Source organism: Hermetia illucens, chromosome 6 (assembly GCF_905115235.1).
Source record: "Hermetia illucens chromosome 6, iHerIll2.2.curated.20191125, whole genome shotgun sequence".
In the NCBI taxonomy this organism is placed as follows: domain Eukaryota; kingdom Metazoa; phylum Arthropoda; class Insecta; order Diptera; family Stratiomyidae; genus Hermetia; species Hermetia illucens.
The window spans coordinates 75,878,333-75,902,228 of NC_051854.1; the positions used below are offsets into that span (position 1 = coordinate 75,878,333).

The 23,896-nt window shown below is 44.5% G+C and overlaps 1 protein-coding gene across 3 annotated transcripts in view; it reads left to right on the forward strand.

Annotated features, from left to right (window-relative positions):
* Positions 1 to 8,348: 8,348 nt before the first annotated feature.
* The window catches only part of LOC119658660 (protein crumbs), a 94,072-nt gene continuing 78,524 nt past the window's right edge, over positions 8,349 to 23,896 (forward strand). For all 3 annotated transcript variants that reach the window (XM_038066213.1, XM_038066210.1, XM_038066212.1), the window contains exon 1: positions 8,349 to 8,815. In XM_038066213.1, the coding sequence (XP_037922141.1) occupies positions 8,743 to 8,815 (73 nt within the window). In that variant the 5' untranslated portion in view covers positions 8,349 to 8,742. The remainder of the gene's footprint in view (positions 8,816 to 23,896) is intronic.

Sequence of the window (23,896 nt, forward strand, 5' to 3'; positions counted from 1 at the left end):
AGTATCTTAACAGACATCATAAAACAATGGGCGAACTTCTATTAAGGAAGGTATGAAAATGCTAGAACCTAGAATGTTTGCTGTACCTAAAAAAATAAAGTTCAATGCTCATTTGAACAAATGGGATTTCAATGATTACGTCTGTTTATCTTTACAATGATTTAAATTAAGTTGCGCCGTTTGGTGACTCTGCCAATGAAATGGAAAACAGAATACCTAACTGCGGGTAGTTTTTCCAGAAACTAGCTTATAGGTAGGTATTAGTATTGCTGGGGCCATGAGAGCATACTCCCCGGGGTCGTCAGACGTACCCTTAGCATTGACCCTTCATATCCATATCCCAAAGCAGTTGAAGGGCAATCTCGAGATGGTTTGGAGGTATCACCGAGTCGGAAAGTCGAAAGGAGTTCGGCAATCTTTCCAGGCAATACTTGCGAAGTACTGATACCAAGGTACAGTAATAACAACCTAAACCAACATAGGATAACCTCGCACAGAGACGGCTCCCTCACAGAAGAAGGAGTTTCAAATGAATTCCTAGAAGCAGAACATTGCAACTCTAACCGATAACCAGGCCATCTAGGCACTAAAATCCAAATTTGAAGCAGGGACGAGGCTGTCATAGTGAATGTAATATGCCCAGGCTGCATAACTAGTTCTGGGTATTCTGGGCTCAGGGCCATATTGGGTTACAAAAAAATAGACAAGCAGCCGCATCGTTGGTTGAATCAGGGTGTGTTCTGCGAATTATATAAAGGAGCACTTAATATCTGCAAGCCGCTTCGGTCACGCTGCTCCCAGGGCAGAGGTAAGGCGGCGTCTGATGACTTGCTTCTGCCCGCAAAGCCGTCTTCGCTTAATATTTTTGAATCAAATCCTTTCCATGGAGTTGGAATGAGACTAATAAAACTCAAAACGGGGGAAAACGGTTGAGGAGTCATACTGACTCAGCCTGCTAAGAGTAGATCTAACACAGTCCTAGGAACATAACAAGTCGGGAAACCGGAAGCTGGGCGCTTCAGGTATTAAAGGTTTTGTTTTTTTCTTCTGTGAGTATATTTGCGGGTAGAACTATCCCATTTGTACGTAACCCGTTATGTATATGTATTTAACATGTCTGACTACCCACTTTAGTGTGATGTTGATATTTAGTTGCAGTAAATTTACACGATAAAGTCAACTTTGAGCTACTATAACTTTGTTACTAATAGTACGATTTTCATCAAACTTGGGGAGAAAACATGCTTCATATTATATTTTATACGAGTACTACTATCAACTTTTATAACTCTAGGATGAAATTAAGGAAGTTTTACTCGATTTCCCCAAAAATATGATATACTATTATTAACTTAATTTGAACGGATATCAATATGGAGAGTGTTTTGAGGCCTGGGCAGCTTCATGGTTTTTTCTTCAGATTTTTCGGTTGGGTAGAGAATGGGTTCGTTAAAGAAATCATCACTTTCCACCCCCCCCCCCCCCCCACTCCCCCCTTTCTAACAAATCTCAAAACAAATACCGACTTCGAAAAGTCCTAATTGAAACCTTTCATTTGATATCCCACACCCATTACACCCCTAATTTACATGTATGGGGAGCCCCCCCTAAATCTCAACGTAGAAGGATATCACTCACTGCACGTCTGGGCGTTCACAGTTCCCACCTTCTCACCAAATTTCATGTCAATCGGTATAGCCGTTTCTGAGAAACGTGTGTGCTGCAGAGAGACAGACAGACAGACGTGCAGAAGTTATTGGCGGCCGGGAAGGTTCAAATCGGATGGGTTGCTTGCCGTCTGAGAGAACAGATTTCTCTAAAATGGTGCTTCAAGTGCCTCGCGTTTGGCCATTTCGCGAAGGCATGCACCAGCGGCATTGATCCGTCCGATCGATGCAGAAGGTATGGGGAGAAAGGCCATATTGCTAAAGCGTGCAATAGGGACCCCAAATGCTTATTGTGCGAAGGAAGTGAGGGACGGGATTACCGGCATATTGCCACAAGTACTAAATGCCCGGAATTTAGGAAGGCGCTGACTTCAATGAAAAAATTAAGTTTATTCAAATAAACCTCAATCATTGTAGGGTCGCTCAAAATTTACTCGAGCAGAGCATCTACGAATCCGAGGTCCATCATTAGCGAACCCTATAGAAATCGTCACGGTGGCTTATGGGTTACAGATTCGACTGGTGGAGCAGCGATATGGGCATGTGGTCGACAAGCCATACAATGTACTGGGGGTCAGACATACAGCGGCTTTGTGTGGGCGAAAATAAACGGGGTATATGTGTACAGCTGTTACGCCCCACCAAGCCTGACACTGCTCAAATTCGAGGAAATGCTTGACAGTCTTGTTCTTGACGCAAGGGGTCGTAGTCCAAGGGTGATTGCTGGTGACTTCAATGCTTGGACCCGTGAGTAGGGTAGCAGAGAAACAAATGCAAAGGGCCGCAGTCTATTAGACGCTTTCGCACAGTTGAATATAATTCTGGCCAACGAAGGATATGTAAACACCTTTCAGAAACGGGGGTCTACCTCAATCGTAAATCTAACTTTTGTCAGCCTTTGCACTGGCACGTGGTCATCAGGCAATCTTCTTTGGGCTATGGGTGGAGTCACCGGGCATAATACCATCATGCCCGAAACCGAGAAAGATATCAGGCCGGTCCGCTAAAGCTCTGGATGAGCAGACCTTCATGGAGGTGTGGTTAGACCAACCTAATAAATCAGGCGCCTTCACGGAAAGAGCTGCCCATGTCGCCCAATGCATCGCCAAAACGTGTGACGCGTTCATGCCGAGGAGGTGCTGATTTCCCAGTAGAAGACCAAACTACTAGTGGAATGCTGAACTGACCAGCCTTCGATCAGCCTGTCACCGAGCCAAAAGAGCGGCTCAAAGAGCGGTAATCAGAATCGACCGAGGGCAAAAAGGGCGCGCCTATAAGGAAGTCCGCAAAACCCTCAAGCTCGCCATCCAACGGAGCAAGAGGGAATGCTTTAAGGAGCTCTGTTTAGAAGCGCACGTAAACCCGTGGGGGAGCGCCTATAGAATCGTGATGGGGCGATTCAGAGTCCGATCATCTCCGCAGATCACGTGCCCGTCACTCTTGTTAAAAATTATCCAGGGGTTATTCCCTCAGCAAGAGGAGGGCATAGACAGCCTCCAGCGACCTCTGAACGACACGGCAATACCGCCAGTCACCAGTGACGAGCTGTTGGAGATTTGCGTTAGGATAGGAGATAACAAAACTCCGGGTCTGGATGGCGTGCTGAATGAGGCCCTTAAGCTTGCCGTGAAATTCAGACCGGACATGTTCGCTGAGTTGTTCTAGAGTACATATCCGAGGAGATTTTTCGTGCATCATGGAAACGACACAAGTTGGTGCTACTGCCTAAGGCTGGCAAACCTCCAGGAGAGCCAACCTTCTACAGACCTATTTGTGTTTTGGACACTGTGGGCAAAATGCTAGAGCGAGTAATCTATAATAGATTACTCCCGGTTGCTGACAGCCAGCGAGGTCTCTCAAATCGGCTGTATAGGTTCCGTAAAGCCAGATCAACCATTGATGCCATCAAAATGGTTACTGGTTTGGCCGAAGATGAAATCCACGGAAAGGGCAGTACTAGCAAATATTGCATAGTAGCGACTCTGTATGGGCTGTATGGGTTCCGTAAAGCCAGATCAACCATTGATGCCATCAAAATGGTTACTGGTTTGGCCGAAGATGCAATCCACGGAAAGGGCAGTACTAGCAAATATTGCATAGTAGCGACTCTGAATGTGAGAAATGCATTCAATTCGGCCAATTGAAATCTAATACGGGAATCTCTGGCGAAGATTGGTTTCGACTTATCTTGCAGCTATTGTCAACAGCTATTCACAAGAACGGAGGCTTTGGTATGACACCGATGACGGACCCCAGGAATACGTTGTCTCTGCGGGTGTCCCACAGGGCACCGTGCTGGGTCCACTGCTGTGGAACATCATGTACAACAATGTTCTTAATCTTCCTCTTCCGGAGGAAGCCACGGTGGTGGGCTACGCCGATGATATAGCGCTGGTTGTTGTCGCAAAGCATCTCGAAGATGCTGAGTTATACTCATGCGAAGCGATCACCGCTGCTTTTGTAAGCTGAAATGAGCTCTGTTGGCAGCCAACTACCGTGAACGAATTTCATCGTCATTGCTGTTGTCGGTTGTGATTTTTGACCATAGAAAGGAGAAATTTTCAACGGTTTCAAAGTTGTAGCCTCCTATCTTTATTGTTCTCGTTTGACCAGTGTGGTTTGAATATGCGTTGAATATACCCGACATTGAATTCTAGGGGGGTTCTCAGTTAATTTATTTGAGCAGATATCGTTGTGGAGAATATTTTGAGGCCTACATACCACGTGTACGGATTACCATAATTTTTTTCAGATTTTTCAGTTGGGTGGTTGAAATAATGGACCACTTTTGAATCCCTGCACTCCTCTCTTTTGCAACCAATATAAAAACGAATACTACTTCAACAAAATCTTGAAAAGGATATTCACACGGGATGACCCCCTTAAATATGAATGATGAATCATTAAAGCACATAAGCACAGATGGATTGTAAGACTAAGGGAAACAGATAAGTTCGGCGAGAGAGGGGTTGGCAAAATTTGTTTCGTGAGGAAACTCTTTGTATTTCTTCTCGCATTGGAAGGTTCTACTTGCGTTGACTATGATTTCCCTAACGGCGATCTTCGCCCTTCTATGGCACAAACTAATTTCAGGTTTGAAGAAATATATTCTCCAATTTCCAGTGAAAAGACTTGATAATATTATTTATCTTTTTTTTTCAGTTCGATTTTCAACTTGTTTATTGTTTCTTCGCGACAACTTATTGCATGGTTTTTGGGGTAATATTGGATTTGAGACATTGTATCAAGAGCCTGATGGTGGCTATTGATTGGCTTTTTCCGTTTGCATCCTTGATTCTTGTAGTCAATTTTTAACGTTCCGTGTAAAACAAAACATTATTAAAATCGGTTTACTGAATTTGGTGAAAAGGTTGGAACTGTGAACGCTCACGCAAACAGTGAATTACATAATTCTACATTGAATTTACGAAAATCCATCCGCAAAAGCCGTGCCCACCGGAACCGTGACGAAGTACATGTTCGGCCTAGGGGCCAATTCCAAAACTTCAATCTTTAATTTTCGAAAACGAAAAGAGATTTTGTTTTTTCCCTTTTTTTTAAGGTTTTGTGTAAAACAAAACCTTATTAAAATCGATTCAATGTCTGTCTGTCACACGCATTTTTCTCCAAAATGGCTAAACCGATCCGAACGAAATTTGGTGGACGGATGGGAACTATGAAATCCCATGCATACAGCGAGTGGCATAAATTTAGGTGGAGTTTAAAGGGGGGCTCCCCATACATGCAAAGGGGGGATTTAAAAAATTTTTCACCGGGTATAGTCGTGTAGGATATTAAATAAAAGATCTCGATTTGTACTTTTCGAAACTGACGTTAGTTTTGTCGTTAATTGCAAAGTGCGTGAGTAAGGAGCCAAAATGTGCGCTCCTAAAGTGAGATAGGACTCATTTTCGGAAACTACCCAACCTAAAAATCCGAAAAAAATCAGGGTAGTGCGCTTAGATGAAATCTAGGCCTAAAAATATGTCCTATTCCGATATCTGCTCAAATAAACTTACTAATGGTATATTACTAATTTTTAGAAATTTACTGGAAAACCCCCCTTCAATACATTCTAGGAATTCCAAATTTTGTACCAACATAGAACACAATATTTCGTATATACCTGCTAAATTTCGTGGAAATGTGGCCATAAACGCCAAAGTTATAGCAGTTCAAACTTATCAATTTCGCGCAAATTTACTGTTTCCAAAGTCATGTAAATAAGATGCTGGCGTCATAATTAACGGGAATAATTGACATTCGCGTGAAATATTAAAGTCGCATTTATGAAGAATCTATTTATCTGCAGCCATTTTTAAGGTTTTGTGTAAAACACTTATGTGAAATATAATCTTCGAGAGATGTCCCATTCCGGTATCTGCTCAAATAAATTTACTAATAGTATATTGTCAACTTTTAGGAATTGACTAAGAAACTCCCTTTAAGCTTATCCTAGGTTTACTAGATAGAGGACAGCCTCGTGCATGGACATGCCAAATTTCATGAAAATCCAATTATTAGTGTCAAAATTATTACAGTTCAAACTTACCAATTCCGTGCTAATTAACAGCATCCTAAGCCATACAAATAAGATGATGGCGTCATAATTAATAATAATAATCGTTGGCGCAACAATCCATGTTGGATCAGGGCCTTGAAGTGTATTAGAGCACTTCATTCAAGATCGTAACGGTACACTAGGGGGCAATGTGGTCAGCATTGCGCTCGCCCGAGATTATTACGCTGATTTGACCCAGGTACTCATTCACAGCTGAGTCGACTGGTGTCCGACGTTAAATCACGAAACAAATTCCACTGCCACCAGTGAGATTTGAACCGCGACCTTCCGTACGACAGCCTTGCGCTCTAACCACTCAGCTATCCGGACATAATTAACGAGAATAATTGAAATTCGAGTGAAATACTAAAATTCCATTCAAGATAAATCTAATTCTCCCTAGCCTTTTTAAGGTTTTGTGTAAACACAAAACCTTATTAAAATCGGTTTACTGTCTGTCTGTCTGTCTGTCCGTCTGTCTGTCTGTCTGTCTGTCTGTCCGTCACACGCATTTTTCTCGGAGACGGTTGTAGCGATTGACACCAAATTTGGTAAAAAGGTGGGAACTGTGAACGCTCACGCATACAGTGAGTTACATCCTTTTACGTTGAATTTAAGGGGGGGTCCCCATACATGCAAAAGGGGGGTGTAAATTTTTTTTTCATCAAATATAGTCATGTGGGGTATCAAATGAAAGGTCTTGGTTAGTACTTTCCGAAGCCGGTCTTAGTTTTGACATTTGTTGTAAAGGTGGGGAGTACGGGGGGTTGAAAGTGATCATTCCTTTAAGGGGGCCATTCTCAGAAACTACTCAACCGAAAAATCTGAAAAAAATCAAGAGGCTGCCACTATATGGTGCCTGGGCTCCGAAATACCTTCCATAGTGATATCTGTACAAATCAAGTTAATAATAGTATATAATCATAATTTTTAATAATTGACTGCAAAACCCCCCTTAAGTTCATGCTAGCAAGACAAAATTTCACAGAAATATAAAGTATAACATAGAGCAAGTTTGGTGGAAATCGAACTATTACTAACGAAGTTATAATACGTCAAAGTTGTGGCTTCTTCGCAAATTGAAGACTATGAATGACAATATCATCCGAAGGTGGATATTCTCACATAATATATGGATATATTACGTGCTACGTACTAAGAAATACACAAAACCTTTCGTACCTGAAGCGTCCAGCTTCCGGTTTCCCGACTTGTTTATATTTGATGTAGGTTACATTCTTGGCAATTGCTAATAACATTAAACTCAGAGTGTGAAGCGTATGAGGTTGACTATTACCAATACAGGGGTTTCCATCAAATGATTTATTTAAATCGCTTTCTAAAAAATAGAGGGCACTGGAATTTTCACCTATGTGACACGGAGCTGTTGTGCGCCCGTCGCTCCTCACAGCTTTTCCTTTTTCTTCAGCCTTTGTCCCGTTCACAAGCGGGGTCGTCTCGTGGTGATCGGTTTCGTCATTTTATTTTATCAAATGTCTGATGAGGATGTAATTGCGGGGCCTTTAAATCCCCATCCCGTGTATCATGGTTGCGATAATGCGTGAAACAGTTTCATTACGCAGTTCTCCATTGGCTGATAGCATTGACTCGAGATATTTAAATCGCTTAGTTCTGGCAATGGCAGTAACCTGCCCAGAACTGAGCGATTTCAATATTTCGGGTCAATGCTATAAACCAATGGAGAACTACGTCATGCTCCTCACATAGCGAAACACAAAACCTTTTATACCTGAAGCGATCAAATCGTGGGATCACGGAAACCGTAATTCTGCCAAAAAATCAAATCAAATCGAAAGGTTATCCCCCACAGAACTCATATCAGCCCCATCCACCTCAGAATCAAGTGAAAAATACTTAACTGTTATTTGATTTTTTCAACAATATCCAACTCTGGGAACAGGTACAACTAATATGACCCGAACTGTACGTTCAAATCAAATGCGAACGCGCCGGGTTAGTGAAGACACCTGTAGCCGGCCCGCTGTTCACCTGTATTCAGCGCAACCGAACCGCTGATCAGGCAATGATTGCGCCGCCGATAACTACGGCTGGGTTCGCTGAAGCAGCGGCGGATTGCCAACTTCAGTTTGTTTCGGGCGAGAGTGTGTGTCGTTTGGTGGTTGTGCTTCGGAGTGTCGGGCGTTTTTACCTGGTCGGTTACCACTCTCAGGTTGTCGAGTCTTCTGTGTTGCACGTTTTTGTCTGCACCAGGTGAAATTTTCGCGTGAATTTTCCGTTTCCCCGGTTTCGCAGCTTTCCGCCTCCCGGGCTTTCATCGAATTAATCAACAAACGTTCCCGACTTCGATTTTCCGATCATTTTCTAGTTGATTTTGCGTGAGTTGTTAATGTGAGTGACAGTGTGTGCGTGTTCTACTAATTAGCGTGCGAAGAAAGGTAAAAGTGAGGTGAGGCTGTGAGGGAGGAGTTTGTGATTCATTGGCAAAGTGCAACAGCGTTTAACGTTCATGTGGTGTCCGACGCGGCGGAGAAAATGCTGTTTGGAATAGAAGCTGTTGTCCTCCGGCCGCCATCGCCGCCCACAATTTCGCTGCTGGTTTGTCTCGGTAAGTCAACTTCCATTCAATGTATCTGGCCGCGACCCGCGGACTGGGAAGAATCAACTGGTTTCCTCTCAACCGCCGAAGCATCATCGCGCGGCGAAGACGGCGGGTCCAGACCAGATTTGAAGTTTATCAACATCACGACCACCACCTCAGTGGTTTGTGTACATTTGAATTGCGTATTCGCGGCTCGTGAGACATCCAAATTAGTACGTTTTGTAACGAACGAAATGGAGCTGGAGAGCACGATTTCTGCGTTCATTGCCAAAGTGTGATGCGCTCGTTTCGGTGACCCTGTGGCCACGTTCACGACCTGTCGAAGACAAGGGAATGCGACAGGTATGAGCTGAAAGGGCTTCCCACAGGGCCGCATTCGAGGGCAAAATTACGGTTGGAATAAAATAACCGAAGACTTATGTTTATGTTTTTATTTTTTTCAATAGTTTCTTTGGTGAGGTTTTTGGGAGTAAGTTTGAAGCTAAACTTTTTGAAGATTTGGTTTTGAGTCCAAAGAAAAATGGTTTCACTTCGTCACGAATATCAACGACTTCTATATGTTGCAGTTTCCCAATGCAGATAGAAAATTCCGCTGAAGAAATATAAAAATGGCCTTCAAAAGGGTTTGAGATAATAAATTCAGCAATCGGAACGTTCTTCCAGGGAATAACTTACTAAATAGAAGTGTGCGAAGTCCTTACAATAGTCACTTGTTTCGCCGAAAACTTACTGTTGCGTACAATCAGCGTCATTGGGGTAACCCCCGGGGTTAGATGCATGACCCCTGGTTGATTACTACAGCCTTTGACGAGAAAAAGCTGAAGTAATTGTTTCACACGGTAATTTGATACTAAGTGGCGACGGTAAAACAGTCAAATTGGGGATATTTTTCCGCCAAGAGAAAATATAGTTGTGACCCTATTACCGTACAAAGGAGAAAAACCTTATTAAAATCGATTTACTGTCCGTCTGTGAAACGCACTTTTCTCCAAAACGGCTAAACCGATTCGAACGAAATTTCGTGGATAGATGAGAACAATGAAATCCCACGCATACAGCGAGTGACATAAATTTAGCTGGAGTTAAAAGGGGGGCTCCCCATCCATGCAAAGAGGGATTTAAAAAAAAATCACAGGATATAGTCGTGTAGGGTATCAAATGAAAAGTCTCGATTAGTGCTTTCCGAAACTGACATTAGTTTTGGCCAAAGTGTGCGCACTTAAAGTGAGACAGGGCTCATTTTCGGAAACTACCCAAATCAAAAATCCGAAAAAATCAGGGTGGTGCGCTTAGATGAAATCTAGGTCCCATTCCGATATCTGCTCAAATGAACTTACTAATAGTATATTACCAACTTTTAGAAATTTACTGGAAACCTCCTAAGAGTACTAAATACTGTACTAAACTGACATATAGGACAGTCTTGTGCATACACGTGCCAAGTTTTATTAGTGTTAAAGTCATAGAAGTTCAATCTTATCAATTTCCTACGAATTTATCGCATCCTAAGCCATACAAAAAAGATGCTGACGTCATATTTGACGAGAATAATTGACATTCGAAGAAATATTAAAGTTCCATTCATGGAGAATCTACTTCTCACTAGCCCTTTTTAAGATTTTGTGTGAAGCAAAACGTTATTAGAATCGATCTGTCTGTCACACGTGTCAAACATAGACGTGCGTCTGTTCAGTTCTTATGCATCAATTCCGCGAAATTCCACCCCAACAATACTGAGAACCCCGACGGAGAAAAATTTCCAGAAACCTCCACCGTAATCAAAATGCCGAGAAAATACTTACTCAGCCGTTGCCAGTTTAGTTTATAGTTCACTATACCGAGCCGTGATTATATGTTTTTAAGGTTTTGTGTGAAACAAAACCTTATTAGAATCGATTCAATGTCTGTCTGTCCGTCTGCCTGCCTGTCACACACGATTTATTCGAAAAGGGCTGGACCGATTGTCACGAAAATTTGTGAGAGCGTGTGGTCTGATTTTTACTTTACATATAGCATGTCGCGTCATTCTGTGTTAAGTTTAATGGGGGCTCCTCATTAATGTGAATGGAGGGTACAATTTTTTTTCCCACAGGATGTAGTCATGTGGGTACCAAATGAAAGGGCTCAATTAGTACTTTTCGAAACCGGCCCCACATTTGATATCGGGTGAAAAGTAGGAGAGTGAGGTTTTAAAATATGAGCACCAAAAAGTGTAACAGGTCTCGTTCTCAGAACCTCATCTAACCGAAGAATCTGAAAAAAAATACAGTGGTGTATATGAACGAAATCTAGGCCTATCTTTTCCCATATATGCACAAATAAAGTTAATAATATCACATTGGCATATTTTAGAAAATAAGCCGGAAACCCCCCTTAAGTTGATGCTATTTGCATTTGCATTCTTATAAAGGATTACATAAGGCACAATTCGGTCAAGTTTGAAGAAAATCCAACTATTATTAACAAAGTTATAGAGAGTGAAACTTTGCCATTTATTGTGAATTTCGTCAATTTCCTCAAATCCACAACACAGGAATGGGGGCTCACAAAGAAACATTTTATTGTAAGTTCCTGGGTCATTTGTATATCAATATTAATTACTCCCGCCAGACATATGTGTGTATGTAGGTGTATATACGTGCTAATGAAGTTTGCGGGCAGTTAATCCAGATAGATATATTAGTATATTAAACCATCGGTGTTCATTATACTTACTATATATATACATTCGTATACTTTTGCGATTGAAGTAAATCGGAAATATGAGTACGATCAATTTATATATGCACAGTATGTACAGTATTCGGTAATAGGCAGTTTGTTTGTTTAGGGTTAGAACAATATCTATGCCTGTGACATGTACGCATGTCTTGTAGTTTGGAAAAATATGAAGGAATATGTTGGATTTGTAGCTATATACGAATAAAAAAATGTATAGAAGTTTCTCACATAAGATAAACACAAAACCTTCATACCCGAAGCGCCGGTATTCCGACTTGTTTGTATCTCCGGTGCATCCCCATATCGATCGCGGATATCCTCATTTCGGATGTGATCAAAACGTGTCACACCACCAATTCAACATCTTCGTCTCCATTACCACAAGACGCCGTTCATTGTCTTTTATAGTCGGCCAACACTCGGAACTATAGAGAGCGGCAGACGGATGACATTGCGGTAAATTTTAGATTTGAGGCGTTCGCTGATACCTCGATCACAAAGAACAGCAGTTTTTGAACGCCATTTCATCCAGGTCGCATTAATGGGTGAAGCAATTTCATTACGCAGTTCTCCATTGGCTGCTAGCATTGAATCGAAATATTTAATTCGCTCAGTTCTGTGCAGGTTACTGAAGCTGACAGCACTGAGCAATTTCAATATCTCGAGTCAATACTGTCACCTAATGGAGAACTACCTGAAGCGTCAAGCTTCCGGTTTCCCGACTTGTTTTTAATTGGTAATTTTCTTCAGTCTTTGTCCCACTTACAAGCGGGGTCGGTTCGTCGTGATTGGTTTCGCCAATTGGGTCTATCAAATGCCTGATCTAGATGCGTGTGTCTGTTTCATTGGGATCCGTCGTCAAAAATTCAATTTTATTCAGATTCAATCTGAGAGAGTGTTACATGAGGCGGCCATTCCATTTTTGGACAAGTTGCTCGGGATCATTTTTGCTATTAAACGCTTGGAAAACATCATCTACATAAAGCAGTATATGGGGCGCTCGACGTCATATGTCCCGTGTGATGGTGTCCATAACAAGAATAAAGAGGAATGGTCAGAGGACGCTTCCTTGTTGAACATCAACAGAGACACGAAACGATTTTATTACACCTGCCACACTTCGAACTTTACTTTCTGGATCGTGGTAGAGCAATTGAACCCAGCGCCCGAGTTCTCCTGGCACTAATTGGAACTGTGGTACTTTCTTGTCAGTCCAAGTCCAGATGTTCTACTTGCTTGAATAACCCGGTTGAAGATTCACTGAGCCACAGTATTGGGTCCCAGCTCTTCGCTTTCTAGAGTTCAGATGCGATGTGTCAGGTCCTGTTGCTTACCCGGATTTCATTCGTTTTATTGCTTCCTCGACTTCAGTTACGCTGACAAGTGGAACTGCTCCAAATGTCGGCAATGATTGGGGAAGTGGAGGACGAGCAAATTCTTCAAACCTGCTCAAAATATCCTCGCCATCTATCCGTCGCGGTTCGATGGTCGGCATGCAAAGTACCGTTCTTGTCATTAACGCAGCAGAAGTGTTCAATATCCAGTGTGCGTTCGTGTCGCCTTTTGACAAGTCGATACAGATCTCCCTCGCCATCCCGAGTGTCCAGTCTTACATAAAGATTTTTGCAATGGACCGGTCGGGCGACAGCGATCGCTTTCTTTGCTTCTGGATTGGCATTCTTATAAATTCGCTAATAGGCGAGAGCTTTTTATCGTCGAGAAACTTGTGGTAGAGGCATTTCTTTTCACGGACCTTCATTTGAACATCGTCATTCCAAAGCCAAGTATCTCGGTAGATATACCGCTTAGTCGGCTTGGTAACCCCGGAGGTTGCAGGAGCAGCTTTGTGGATCGTGTCTTTAATTTGGTTCCACGATTCTTCCACATTCGTAATGGTTGGTAATTGCATATGGGAGATCATTTCTCCTTTCTTCTCACGAAATCCATGTAATACTATAAAATGTAGGAAGATGAGACAATCATTTGATGAACCATGTATTCATAAGTACAAGGTCATGGGTGTCCGCGAAAACGATTATATGCTCGCCACCCTCATTGCACATTCCAAACCCCTACCCCATGACACCTGTTACCGTCTGCTTTTTCACCCACATAACCATTAAGGCCACCTCCAATTATGGTATAATCATCAACAGGCACATTACAGACCTTGGCATCGAGAAGTCGCTAGAAGGCATCTTTCTCAGCATCAATTCGCCTTGTCTGTGAGGCCTATGTGATGAAGAAGTGAATAGTGCGATCATCTAATATAATGGTGAACTTCATCAGCCGGCTATCAGATCGTTCGACTTCTGTAATGGCATCACGGAAACCCTCTGAGATGACGATGCCAACACCGCATTGAGTGTGTGAGATACCAAAATAAAGAAGTTTATAGCCATTTTTACCGCGTTCGCGTTCAAGTCGCAGATCTTGGCAACACATCATCGATTTTTTTTGTAGTACGCAGATATCAATGCGCCTTTTCCGACTCCGGCTTCTGGCTCTTGCCAGTTCCTCGTTAGGGTTAGGGTGCTAATACGGCACGTATTTGTTTGTTCGGACTAACTTACTTACGCCCTGACGCCATTAATGCGTCAAGAACCCTTGCCCATTTCTGGTTTTTTTGTAGTACGCAGATATCAATGCGTCTTTTCCGACTCCGGCTTCTGGCTCTTGCCAGTTCCTCGTTAGGGTTAGGGTGCTAATACGGCACGTATTTGTTTGTTCGGACTAACTTACTTACGCCCTGACGCCATTAATGCGTCAAGAACCCTTGCCCATTTCTGGACAGGACCGCGGTCCGTCCTGCCGCGTCGACTGAGGTGAGGCCCTAGCATTTTCCCGGAGCTGGTAACCCGATCCGATCATATTGTTTCTAACGACGTTGGATGCATTTTCTTGGCGGCCTGTCGCGGGACCTGCCACCATCACCAAGAGAGATCATTTAGGATTTAGCATAGTGGGATAACTCGATCACTACTCTCTGTAATCGTTGTTGGAAAGGTGGGGAATGTGGCGGCTATAAAATTATCATTTCTTTCCCTGATCCATTTTCAGAAACCACCCAACGAAAAAATCTGAAAAAAATCACAAGTTGCCATTGTACCTGCTCAAATTAAGTTAATAATAGTATAATAGCGTGCTTTTGCGAAATTGACCTTAGATCTCCTCAAAATAACACCTCTATTACTATCGCAGGGATGATGACATCGGGACCTGCAGACTTGTATCTATGGAACGAGTTAAATGTTCATTTTACTCACTCTAGTGATACTAATTTGCATGCCAGATTCCAGTCTCTAAATTGAGGTCTGTATTCCGTGATGAGATTTTCGATGCTGCCTGGAACGTGCACTTCAAGCAAATGGTTTGCCATTTCTTAACCGCTTTCTGTGTACCTCCCGATCTGTAAACGTAAATAACCCAGCTTTTGGTTACGTTCTTTAACACGGGTCCGCTTCAGCTTTGAGGTTACCTCAAGAGAGTTAGTCTCTTCACAAAAGCATCTCCATGATGATCGTTTAGTCGATCTTATGCGCTTCTTTGGAGCTTTCTGTGCCTCGTTATACCGATCGCCACTGGCTGGATCAGACTTCAGAGCATGATTGAGAAGTACCCTTGTCATTTCCCTCTATTTTTCCAAATCCGAGTTCCACCATGGTGTTTTATCTTTCTTTGGCATCTTGAGTGGACAGCTTTCTTCAAAAGCTTCTCTCATGCTGGTTGTGGTCAACTGTGTTGTCGTCTCAATTCCAGCAATGGATTTGATGCGCTTCCCATGATTTATACGTCGCCCACTGTGCCTGCGGCAGATTCCGAAATGGAGTGACCGTAGGTATCTCCGTGCCCATTACGATCAATACGCCTATGATCCGAGAGTGTGATATCGTTTGATACTCTCCACTCTCTGACCAGAGCCGCAATATCAGGGGGCGCCACCGTGATGTCGATGACGTTTTGCCTGACCACGTTGAAGATAGTGAGTTCATTACCCAATTGAGGATCTGCAGATCGGTTCTGCGTCGTGGGGGAAATATACGGAGCACCCTAGAATCTCTTTATCTCCCTGTTGATTTTTTATGGTTAGTTTGACCGTTGTGCTGTCGTCATCACATAGGTCATTATCCAAATTAGACTGAAGTTTTTTTGAGAACACCATCATGCAAGAGCGCATATAACATTCTCTCCTGTTTTGCTGCCTAGCAGCATATCGGTGGAGGTGTTGAGATTATTCTAGACAACAAGTTGTTCCAAAATCTGACCACCATTACGCTCTTCTTCTGGGAGCCAGAAGAACCTCTTTTTGAACGATGGGAGCTCAGAGACTCTTTTGAGGGTTAGCTGCGCACCCTCCATCAGCACCATGTCGCTCTACTTTTGGAAGCCACAGAAAGCGCTTTTTGAATAATGGCAATTCAGAGACCCTTTTCAGAGTTAGCCGCGCCCTCCCACCCATCGTTGGGGGAGGAGCAGTACTGCCTGAGCCGCCCGTTCGTGTTCTCGTCGGCAGAGTTTAGCCGTAACATTTTGCGGTATACACCTACCGACTCAAAGCAAAGCTTAACGCCTTGCGAGAATGCAGTCCTTACAGCTAGCAGGAGTCTCCTTATAAGCTGTTCACCCTGCTCAGTATCGTAACCGGATGGATTAGTGTTGTTGTGCAAGACCCATGCATCGGCTTCGATAGCCTTGGCTGCAAATTAAAGCCGAGCCCTTTTGGCTATCTTCTGTGTCGAAGAGTTGCGGACCGCTGCCGCTTCGGTTTTGCCTTAGCCGCAGTTGCCCTAGATGCTCCTTCCCCCTTCACCTTGGTGCAGCCCGTGAGCTGCCCGTAGGCGGTTTGCTATCCGAGGACAGATGCTTACCCAATACTTTAGCCTCATAAGTTGGTGTCGATTTGAGCCCGGTGTCGGAAGTGCTGACAGAAGGAGCCTCCTACGGCTCGCCCGTTATGGACTGAGTCCCAATCAGATTGGTTCCCAGTTGAGTAAGTGGAGAATCTGAGCCTAATCCCAGGTTCCGCATTGATCAGTTTGGGGTTGCCCCTTCACTCGGGTTTACATCGTCACGATTGAGATTTAATTTTTGTTTTTTTAAACGGATTTCTGTTTTTTAGTTTCTCATGGCAGCCAGCCATGGTGTCAGTTTTATTGGGAAAAGTAAGTCGATTTCGGCAGAGTGCCTTTTTGCCGAGACAAGGCTAATTGAAACTGGAGATCGGCTGGTACCCAGAGTTCACCGTTCACGGCCACATCTTAACGCCTGTGGCCATTTAGCGTTCGGCACGGTAGTCACACCTTGGCTTGGGGTTTCGATTACCGCTTGGCTTCAGGTGTCACCTCCCGTTTCCTGGAGGATTTTCCTTGCTGAGCTCCCTCACCACGACAAGGTAGGTAATCGTTGAGGGAGTCTGAATATCTTATTTATTTTCTCCCCAGAAGCCTTAAAATGCAACAGCTCGAACCGAATTTTCGCGCTAATTGATGAATAGGTCAGTCGCTCTTACTCACCTATTAGGTTTGACAACAAAATTTTCATTTATATTTGACCGTTTCTGGAAATTTTAGTATTTTTTTTAATTTTCTGGTCAAAATTCATAAATGGATCAAGATATTGTCCATGAAACCCTCTTCATTCTTCACACTTATTTATATAGATACCTAGTTTTTTGAGAAGCGCCATAAATTTGCGTCACTATTTTATAACACCTGAAAGTCCAACCCTGACCAGTCCTAGTCACCAGGTAGTTTTTGTACACAAACAACAGTTTACTATGTTCCATACAAGTTTCCAACGTTGCCGTGGTGCTACGTTTGCGGCATAACTTGATGGACTTGTCGCTCATTGCTTACTACTACACCACATTCATAGATTTAGTGTTTGGACACCGGGTCGCCATTGACGATGGCACCTGACCCTCACCTGAGAAGACCCTTCCACAAGCTGTTGAATGCTCGGTAGTTGATCAATTGTGCGCTCGTTTTTCCCACACATCAAGCATTCTGTCGGCCTTAGATTTTCCCTAGTTTTCCCAATAGACAATTTTCTCTGTACACATGTGTGCATTGTGTTTTATGTTGTGAATACGTTTTTCCGTAGAAAATGCAGAAAAATATAAATTTGCTGAGTGGCAAGTTGGTTGGCGCATTTCCTTTTGTAGGTCGCATCGTCACTCGTTGGCTGTTGAATTGAGAATTTATTGCCCAACGTGCAGCTGTCGCAAATTTGCTTGTTATGGCAGTTTGCTTGGAAATTCTTTCTGAACAGTTTTATCGCAATAAAATGGTTTATGAAGTTGAATCGCTTTCTTGAGAAGGTGCTTTGATTGGGAACAATGTGTTCCCAGTCGCCTTCACATTTGTGTAACGCTTGTTTTGGAGTTATGAGGATCGATTAAGGAATTTCCAAGGTGCTGATGAATGCAGAAGTTCTATTTGCTTATCTCATATTCAATGTACAACTCCTTCCTAAAACTGGTCTGTAGACAGCGGGTTGCTTCTTGCAAACTACCTATCATAGATATGGTCATTCAGAAGTTACTTGAACCTCGCTTGCTTTGGATTACCTTTCCGGGCTGTACTTCTTTCATGTAACCACTGCAAATTGAATGAAATCACGAGTGTATCCAACACCCAAGGGTACCATATCCAGCTAACTTCCTTCGCTTCGAAACCTCCACGGTCAAAATAAGATCGCGTTGGTATGCTAAGCGGTTGGCTTATACAATTAAGCTACGCAAGCGAATGATACTGTTAAATACGTGCGGCATTCAACGGAATGATTCGTATGCAAATCATGACTCACTCTCACCATATTCAGCCTCGCTGCTGCCTAAGGTACTATGTTGTATATAAAAATGGATATCTAGAAGCTAACGTTGTTGAGTCTACGAAATCTTTAATGTCTTTGTTCAAATGTGCAGCTTCTAAGGCCGCTTGGAGCCGCGATCAGCATTGCGCATTGCTGGAAGACGTCAGCGTTTATGGCAAATGAATCACTGGCAAAAGTTCCTTCAGTGCTTAAAGTGATTATAGAGAGTTAAGCTGCTCGGAAAGTAAGTTAAGATGCTAATGCTACTTTCGGATAGATAATGTTTTTAGGTGAAATTTTTTAAATTGAATTGCACGATGATGTTTTCCATTTCCTCTATGGAAAGCGTATTTTGTGGAATTTAGTCACGTCCCAGGTTATATGATGTTTGCTCAACGAAGCTGTTAATTCTGATGTGTGATGTAATACTTATAAACAAATAAAAGCTCGTAACGATTTTTATTTCATTAGGTCTTTGTAAGGGTAAGTTTGTTTTGGCAGATTAAAACACGAACCCATCGTGAAAAACTACTCTTTCGAAATCCCAGTTTGGAAAATTTAGCTCCTCGAAGTACTTTTATCGTTGCCATCCACACTTTATAGCCTTAAGGATGCTTGGTCGCCTCCAAAAGTCGCGATCCTTTGATTGCGCTCTTCAGTTTCTGAAGCAGCTTGTGACATTTTCATAATTCTCCTCAGGACGCTTCAGTTTTCCACCTAATTCTATAAATCTGACAATTTTTTTTTTTTTTTTTTTTTTTATAGGGTAGGTGAATGCATTTACGCACACAGTGTTGGACTCCCGATTCGGTACGTCGTCGGACTACCAGCTAAACACCTCCCCATCGTCAGAGAGCTAGCCTGGAACCGTTTGTCACATTACTTCGGGCCAGCCCCGAACTCTCCCGCCTTGCGGAGCCTTCAAATCGGGGAATTCCTTTCACCAACGGGAGGGGAGAGGAGGAAGGGAACTGTCAGTTCAAGGAACCCCCTGCCATCCGGCTCCTCCACCGGTCGAGTTCTATCTTCTTAGCAACGAGAAGGGCCTGAACGTAATGGGCAACACGGTTCCAGCTATCAGCAGTCCTCAGCATCTCTTCCACAATGTTGTCTGGAGAGAGATCTCCTGTGTTTAAATAGAGCTGCTGACGAACCCCATCCCACCTTCCACAAGAAAAAAAAGTGTGGGCATCGTCCACAACTCCATTGCAAAACACACAATCCGGAGAACGCGCCTTTCCAATCTTGTGCAGGTAAGACTGAAAATTTCCATGTCCACTTAAAAATTGGGTAAGGAAATAGTCAGTCTCACCATGCTTCCGATTCAGCCACGCACCTAAGTTGCCGATGAGCCGCACAGTCCATCTGCCTCTAGTTTCATTTTGCCAAGAGAGCTGCCACTCGTCTAGAGTGTGTTGCCGTTCTTCGCGAGCAACCACCTCCCTTGGCTCATCTCCCTTGCGCTTGTATATGGCCTGACACTCCCTAGCAAGAAGGGCAACGGGGATAACTCCCGCGATCACCATCACGGCCGGTTCAGAGACTGTGCGGTACGCAGACGCTACCCGTAAAGCTCCCCGTCTCTGTACTTGCGCGAGGCGTCTACGATATACCTCCTTCTTAAGAGCGCCAGCCCATACCTCTGCGCCGTAGAGCAGGGCAGACTGCGTTGAACTCATCAGGAGACGTCGCCTACTAGACGTAGGACCCCCAATGTTTGCCATTAGCCTACTTAACGCCGAAACTCCAGCCGCAGCCTTGTTCGCTGCTGCTTGGATTTGCTCAGAAAAGCTCATCTTTGAGTCAAGAGTCAACCCGAGGTACTTTACCGCCGATTTTGACTCGATTATCGACTCGCCGAAAATTATGGGACGCAGGGTCGGAATTCTCTTCTTAGTCAGGATGACTACTTCGGTTTTTTCCAGTGCAAGGTTGAAACCATGAGTAGTCATCCATCCGCCTACCCGTCGCATCAATATGCCGAGTCTGCTTTGCGCCTGCTCGACAGTGCGTCCAGCAACAAGCGCTGCGACATCATCTGCGTAGCCGACCAGGCGCGACTCCTCTGGCATGTCGAGTTTAAGCAGACTGTCATAGGTAGCGTTCCAGAGGTCCGGCCCTAGGATGGATCCCTGTGCTACCCCCGATGTGACCTCCATCCACCTTTGACCCTCTAGTGTTTCATAGAGCAGGGAGCGGTTCCTCAGATAGTCCCTCAAAATCCGTAAGAGATAGTTCGGCACGTTGAAGGTATTGTCTAGTGTGCCTGAATGTCTTTCCATCTTACGGAATTGAAGGCGTTTCTGACGTCAAGCGTTACGAGGAGCACCACCCGTCGAGTTCGGCGGCTATGTGCCTCTGCTCGTCGAACGGCGTCCACGACCTGCATGACAGCATCAATTGTCGATCTCCCTGCCCTAAAACCAAACTGTCGGGGAGATAAATCTCCGGCAGCGCGTATCGCTTCAGCGAGTCTACTTCTGATGAGCTTTTCGAGCACTTTCCCAGCAGTATCAAGCATACATAGCGGGCGGTATGAAGACGGCAGTTCGGGATCGCCTTTCCCTTTAGGGATCAGCGCAAGCCTCGCAACTTTCCAACGAGCAGGAAAAATGCCCTCTTTCAGGCAAACGTTGAATGCGCCGAGCAGTAGGTCTGGCCGGTGTTGGAATACCAGTTTGTACACCTCTGCTGGAATACCATCGGGTACTGGCGCCTTCTTGTTTTTCATAGAGAGGACTGCCTGTTCCAACTCTTACAGAGAAAAGTGGACAGTCCTCCGCGCCGACGTCACCATCCCATACGGGGTGCGCAGGGAAGAGTGAACAGGGTTTCCGCAGAGCCCCGATTTTTCGGGTTATAAGTTTGTAACCGAGTCCCCACGGATCCCCATTCACTTCGTCGATGCCAGCAGCGAGCTTTGCTCTTGTTTATTGCGCTGCGGAGTCTCCTTTTGGCTGATTTGTACTCCATCATTATGGTACTGCCTCCTCCCGGTCGCCTAGACGTTGTGTTAAGCGGCGGAGCCTGTGACATTCCTTCCGGAGCTCTGCGATTTCCACTGTCCACCAATACATGGAAGGTTTGCCGCGCCTCGATGTCTTCCTGGGCATGGGGGCTCCGCAGACCGTCGTTATCAGGTTCATAACTGAATTTACGACAGTGTCAGCAGCGGCGCCACCGCCCCCAGGAGTACCCTTCAGCGTGGCCCCACCTGTTCCCAGAGTTTCCCGGTGTTCACTTTCGCGACGTTCCATACACAGAAAGATCGCTGGGGTGGCGCACACCGAGAGTTTGTGTCCACCACTTCGAAAGCAATGTATTGGTGGTCACTTGCCGAAAAGTCTTCCAGAACTCGCCACCCGTCCACCAGTGATTCCGATGCGAAGGTTACGTCTGGAATGCTTCCTTCGCAGCCCGGGCGCCGGAACGTTGGGGTGGATCCGGTGTTTAGAACTACCAGTCCTGTTCTCGCCGCCATTTCCAGAATTCGTTTCCCTCTGGAATCTGTGTGAGGCATGCCCCATTCAAGTGCCCTAGCATTGAAGTCACCTCCGACCAGGATCCGCCCATCCGTGCTTAAGATAGCGTCCTCCAAAGCCTCAAGCCTACGACGAAAGTCCGGCATCGTCTCATTAGGCGTAAGATAGACACTAAAAAACGTTATCCCTGAACACCGAATCCAGACAAAGCCGTCCCCTCGGCCTTGAGCAAGAACCTCCAGGAGGGTGCCGTCCCGAAGCCAGATGGCAGCGGTACCTGATATGTCTGGGTGCCATGAAACTGGGCCCTTGTTTCGGTACTGCTCACTGATGAGTACTAAATCAGCTTTGGTCTCCGCAGCGAACTGCGCTAGCAACTCGTGAGCAGTTGCACTCCGGTGCATATTGATTTGTAGGATGCGAATCATGTTGACCGTATCCTAGCTCTTTCCAGTTCTGCTCTGAAAACTGGACACCGCCCCGATCCCGCAGTGTGCGCAATGCTCTCATCAGTCGCGCCACGGTCCCTGCATAGGACGCAACTTTCCTTTTCATTGCAGCTGTTCGCTTTATGGCCAGCCTGACCGGATTTACGGCATGTTGCCCTTCTGCCAGGTCCCCGACAGTTTGCAGATGTGTGCCCATAGTCCAAACATCTGTAACATTTGGTTGGGGCGGCCCGAATTCGTATCCTACACACTATCCACACTATCCTACGCTGTTTAGAAGCTTCCTCGCGTTTAGAAGCTTCCTCGCGTATTGCTCGGCAACTTCCACCACAGCGAGTTTTTGGCCTCGGGAGTTTGCGGAGGTGATACCAATCCGGACATTGGTTACCTCCGGGCATTCGCGTTTGATGGCCTCTTCTACCTTGTTCTTTTCCGTGAGACAGTCAAGGTCTCGGATTTCTAAAGCACACATGGGTTCCAGGCTAGAAACCAAAGCTTTTTCTCCTAGAAGCCGCTTGACTGCTTCACAGAACGTGACTTTATTTATAGTCTTCGGGCCTAGTTCGACTAAGACTCCACCACCCTTCGTTTTACGTATGGAAGACACCTCCGCTCCGTTGTCTTCGGGTTTGATTTTGTAACGGATTTCGCTGAGGACTTCCGCAAAAGTGTTGTCTTCCGTCGGCTTAATAGATCTGACAATGTAGTGTTGCATTATGAATAGGCAGGGTTTCTGTGGTGGGCGCTGTTTACCTAGTTTGCGTCTTATATTGGCTTATTTCGTGAATTCACAAAAGCTGACATAATGATATTTATATTAGGCTGTTGCACATGAAATGGCCGATTTGGCAATCAAGTGAAGTTAGTTGCGATTTTGCTGTATCAAACCACTACCAGTTGGCGCTGTTGGTGTCGGATAATGAAGTATAGATACTTCTACATTTAATCAAGGTGTCATTTCAGTTTTGACCATCGTTGTGATAACAGTGAATAGAACGTATACTTTTTCTGTATGAGTTCAAACTCAGTCATAAAGCAGCGGAGTTGATCAGGAACATTAACAGCGCATTTGGAGCTGATACAGTAAGCGAACGAACCACACGGCGATGGTTGGAAAAATTCCGGTCAGGCGCCGTAAACCTTCAAAGTGAGCCACGTGGACATCCAAGACCATCGATTGACAACGACGAGTTGCGTTGGCTAGTTGAATCCGACACACGTCAGCCTTTGAGAGACATTGCAGAGAAACTGGGCGTACACTATTTGACAGTTTCCCGGCACTTGCAACAACTTGGAAAGGTGAAAAAGCATGGCAAGCAAAACATGGTGCTTCCAATGGAAATTTGCAGTTCTTTACTCTCCCGCAACAGAACCGATCCCTTTTTGCACAGAATAGTGACATGTGATGAAAAGTGGATATTATACGACAATCGTTGGCGATCAGCGCATAGGCTAGATGTTAATGAGCCACCGAAGCATATGCCGAAACCGAGCCTCTATCCGAAGAAGGTAATGGGGACTGTTTGGTGGTATACAGCCGGAGTTGTCCACTATTCTTTTTTGGCACCTGGCGAAACGATAAATGCACAGAAATACTGTGCCCAACTCGAAGAAATGCACCC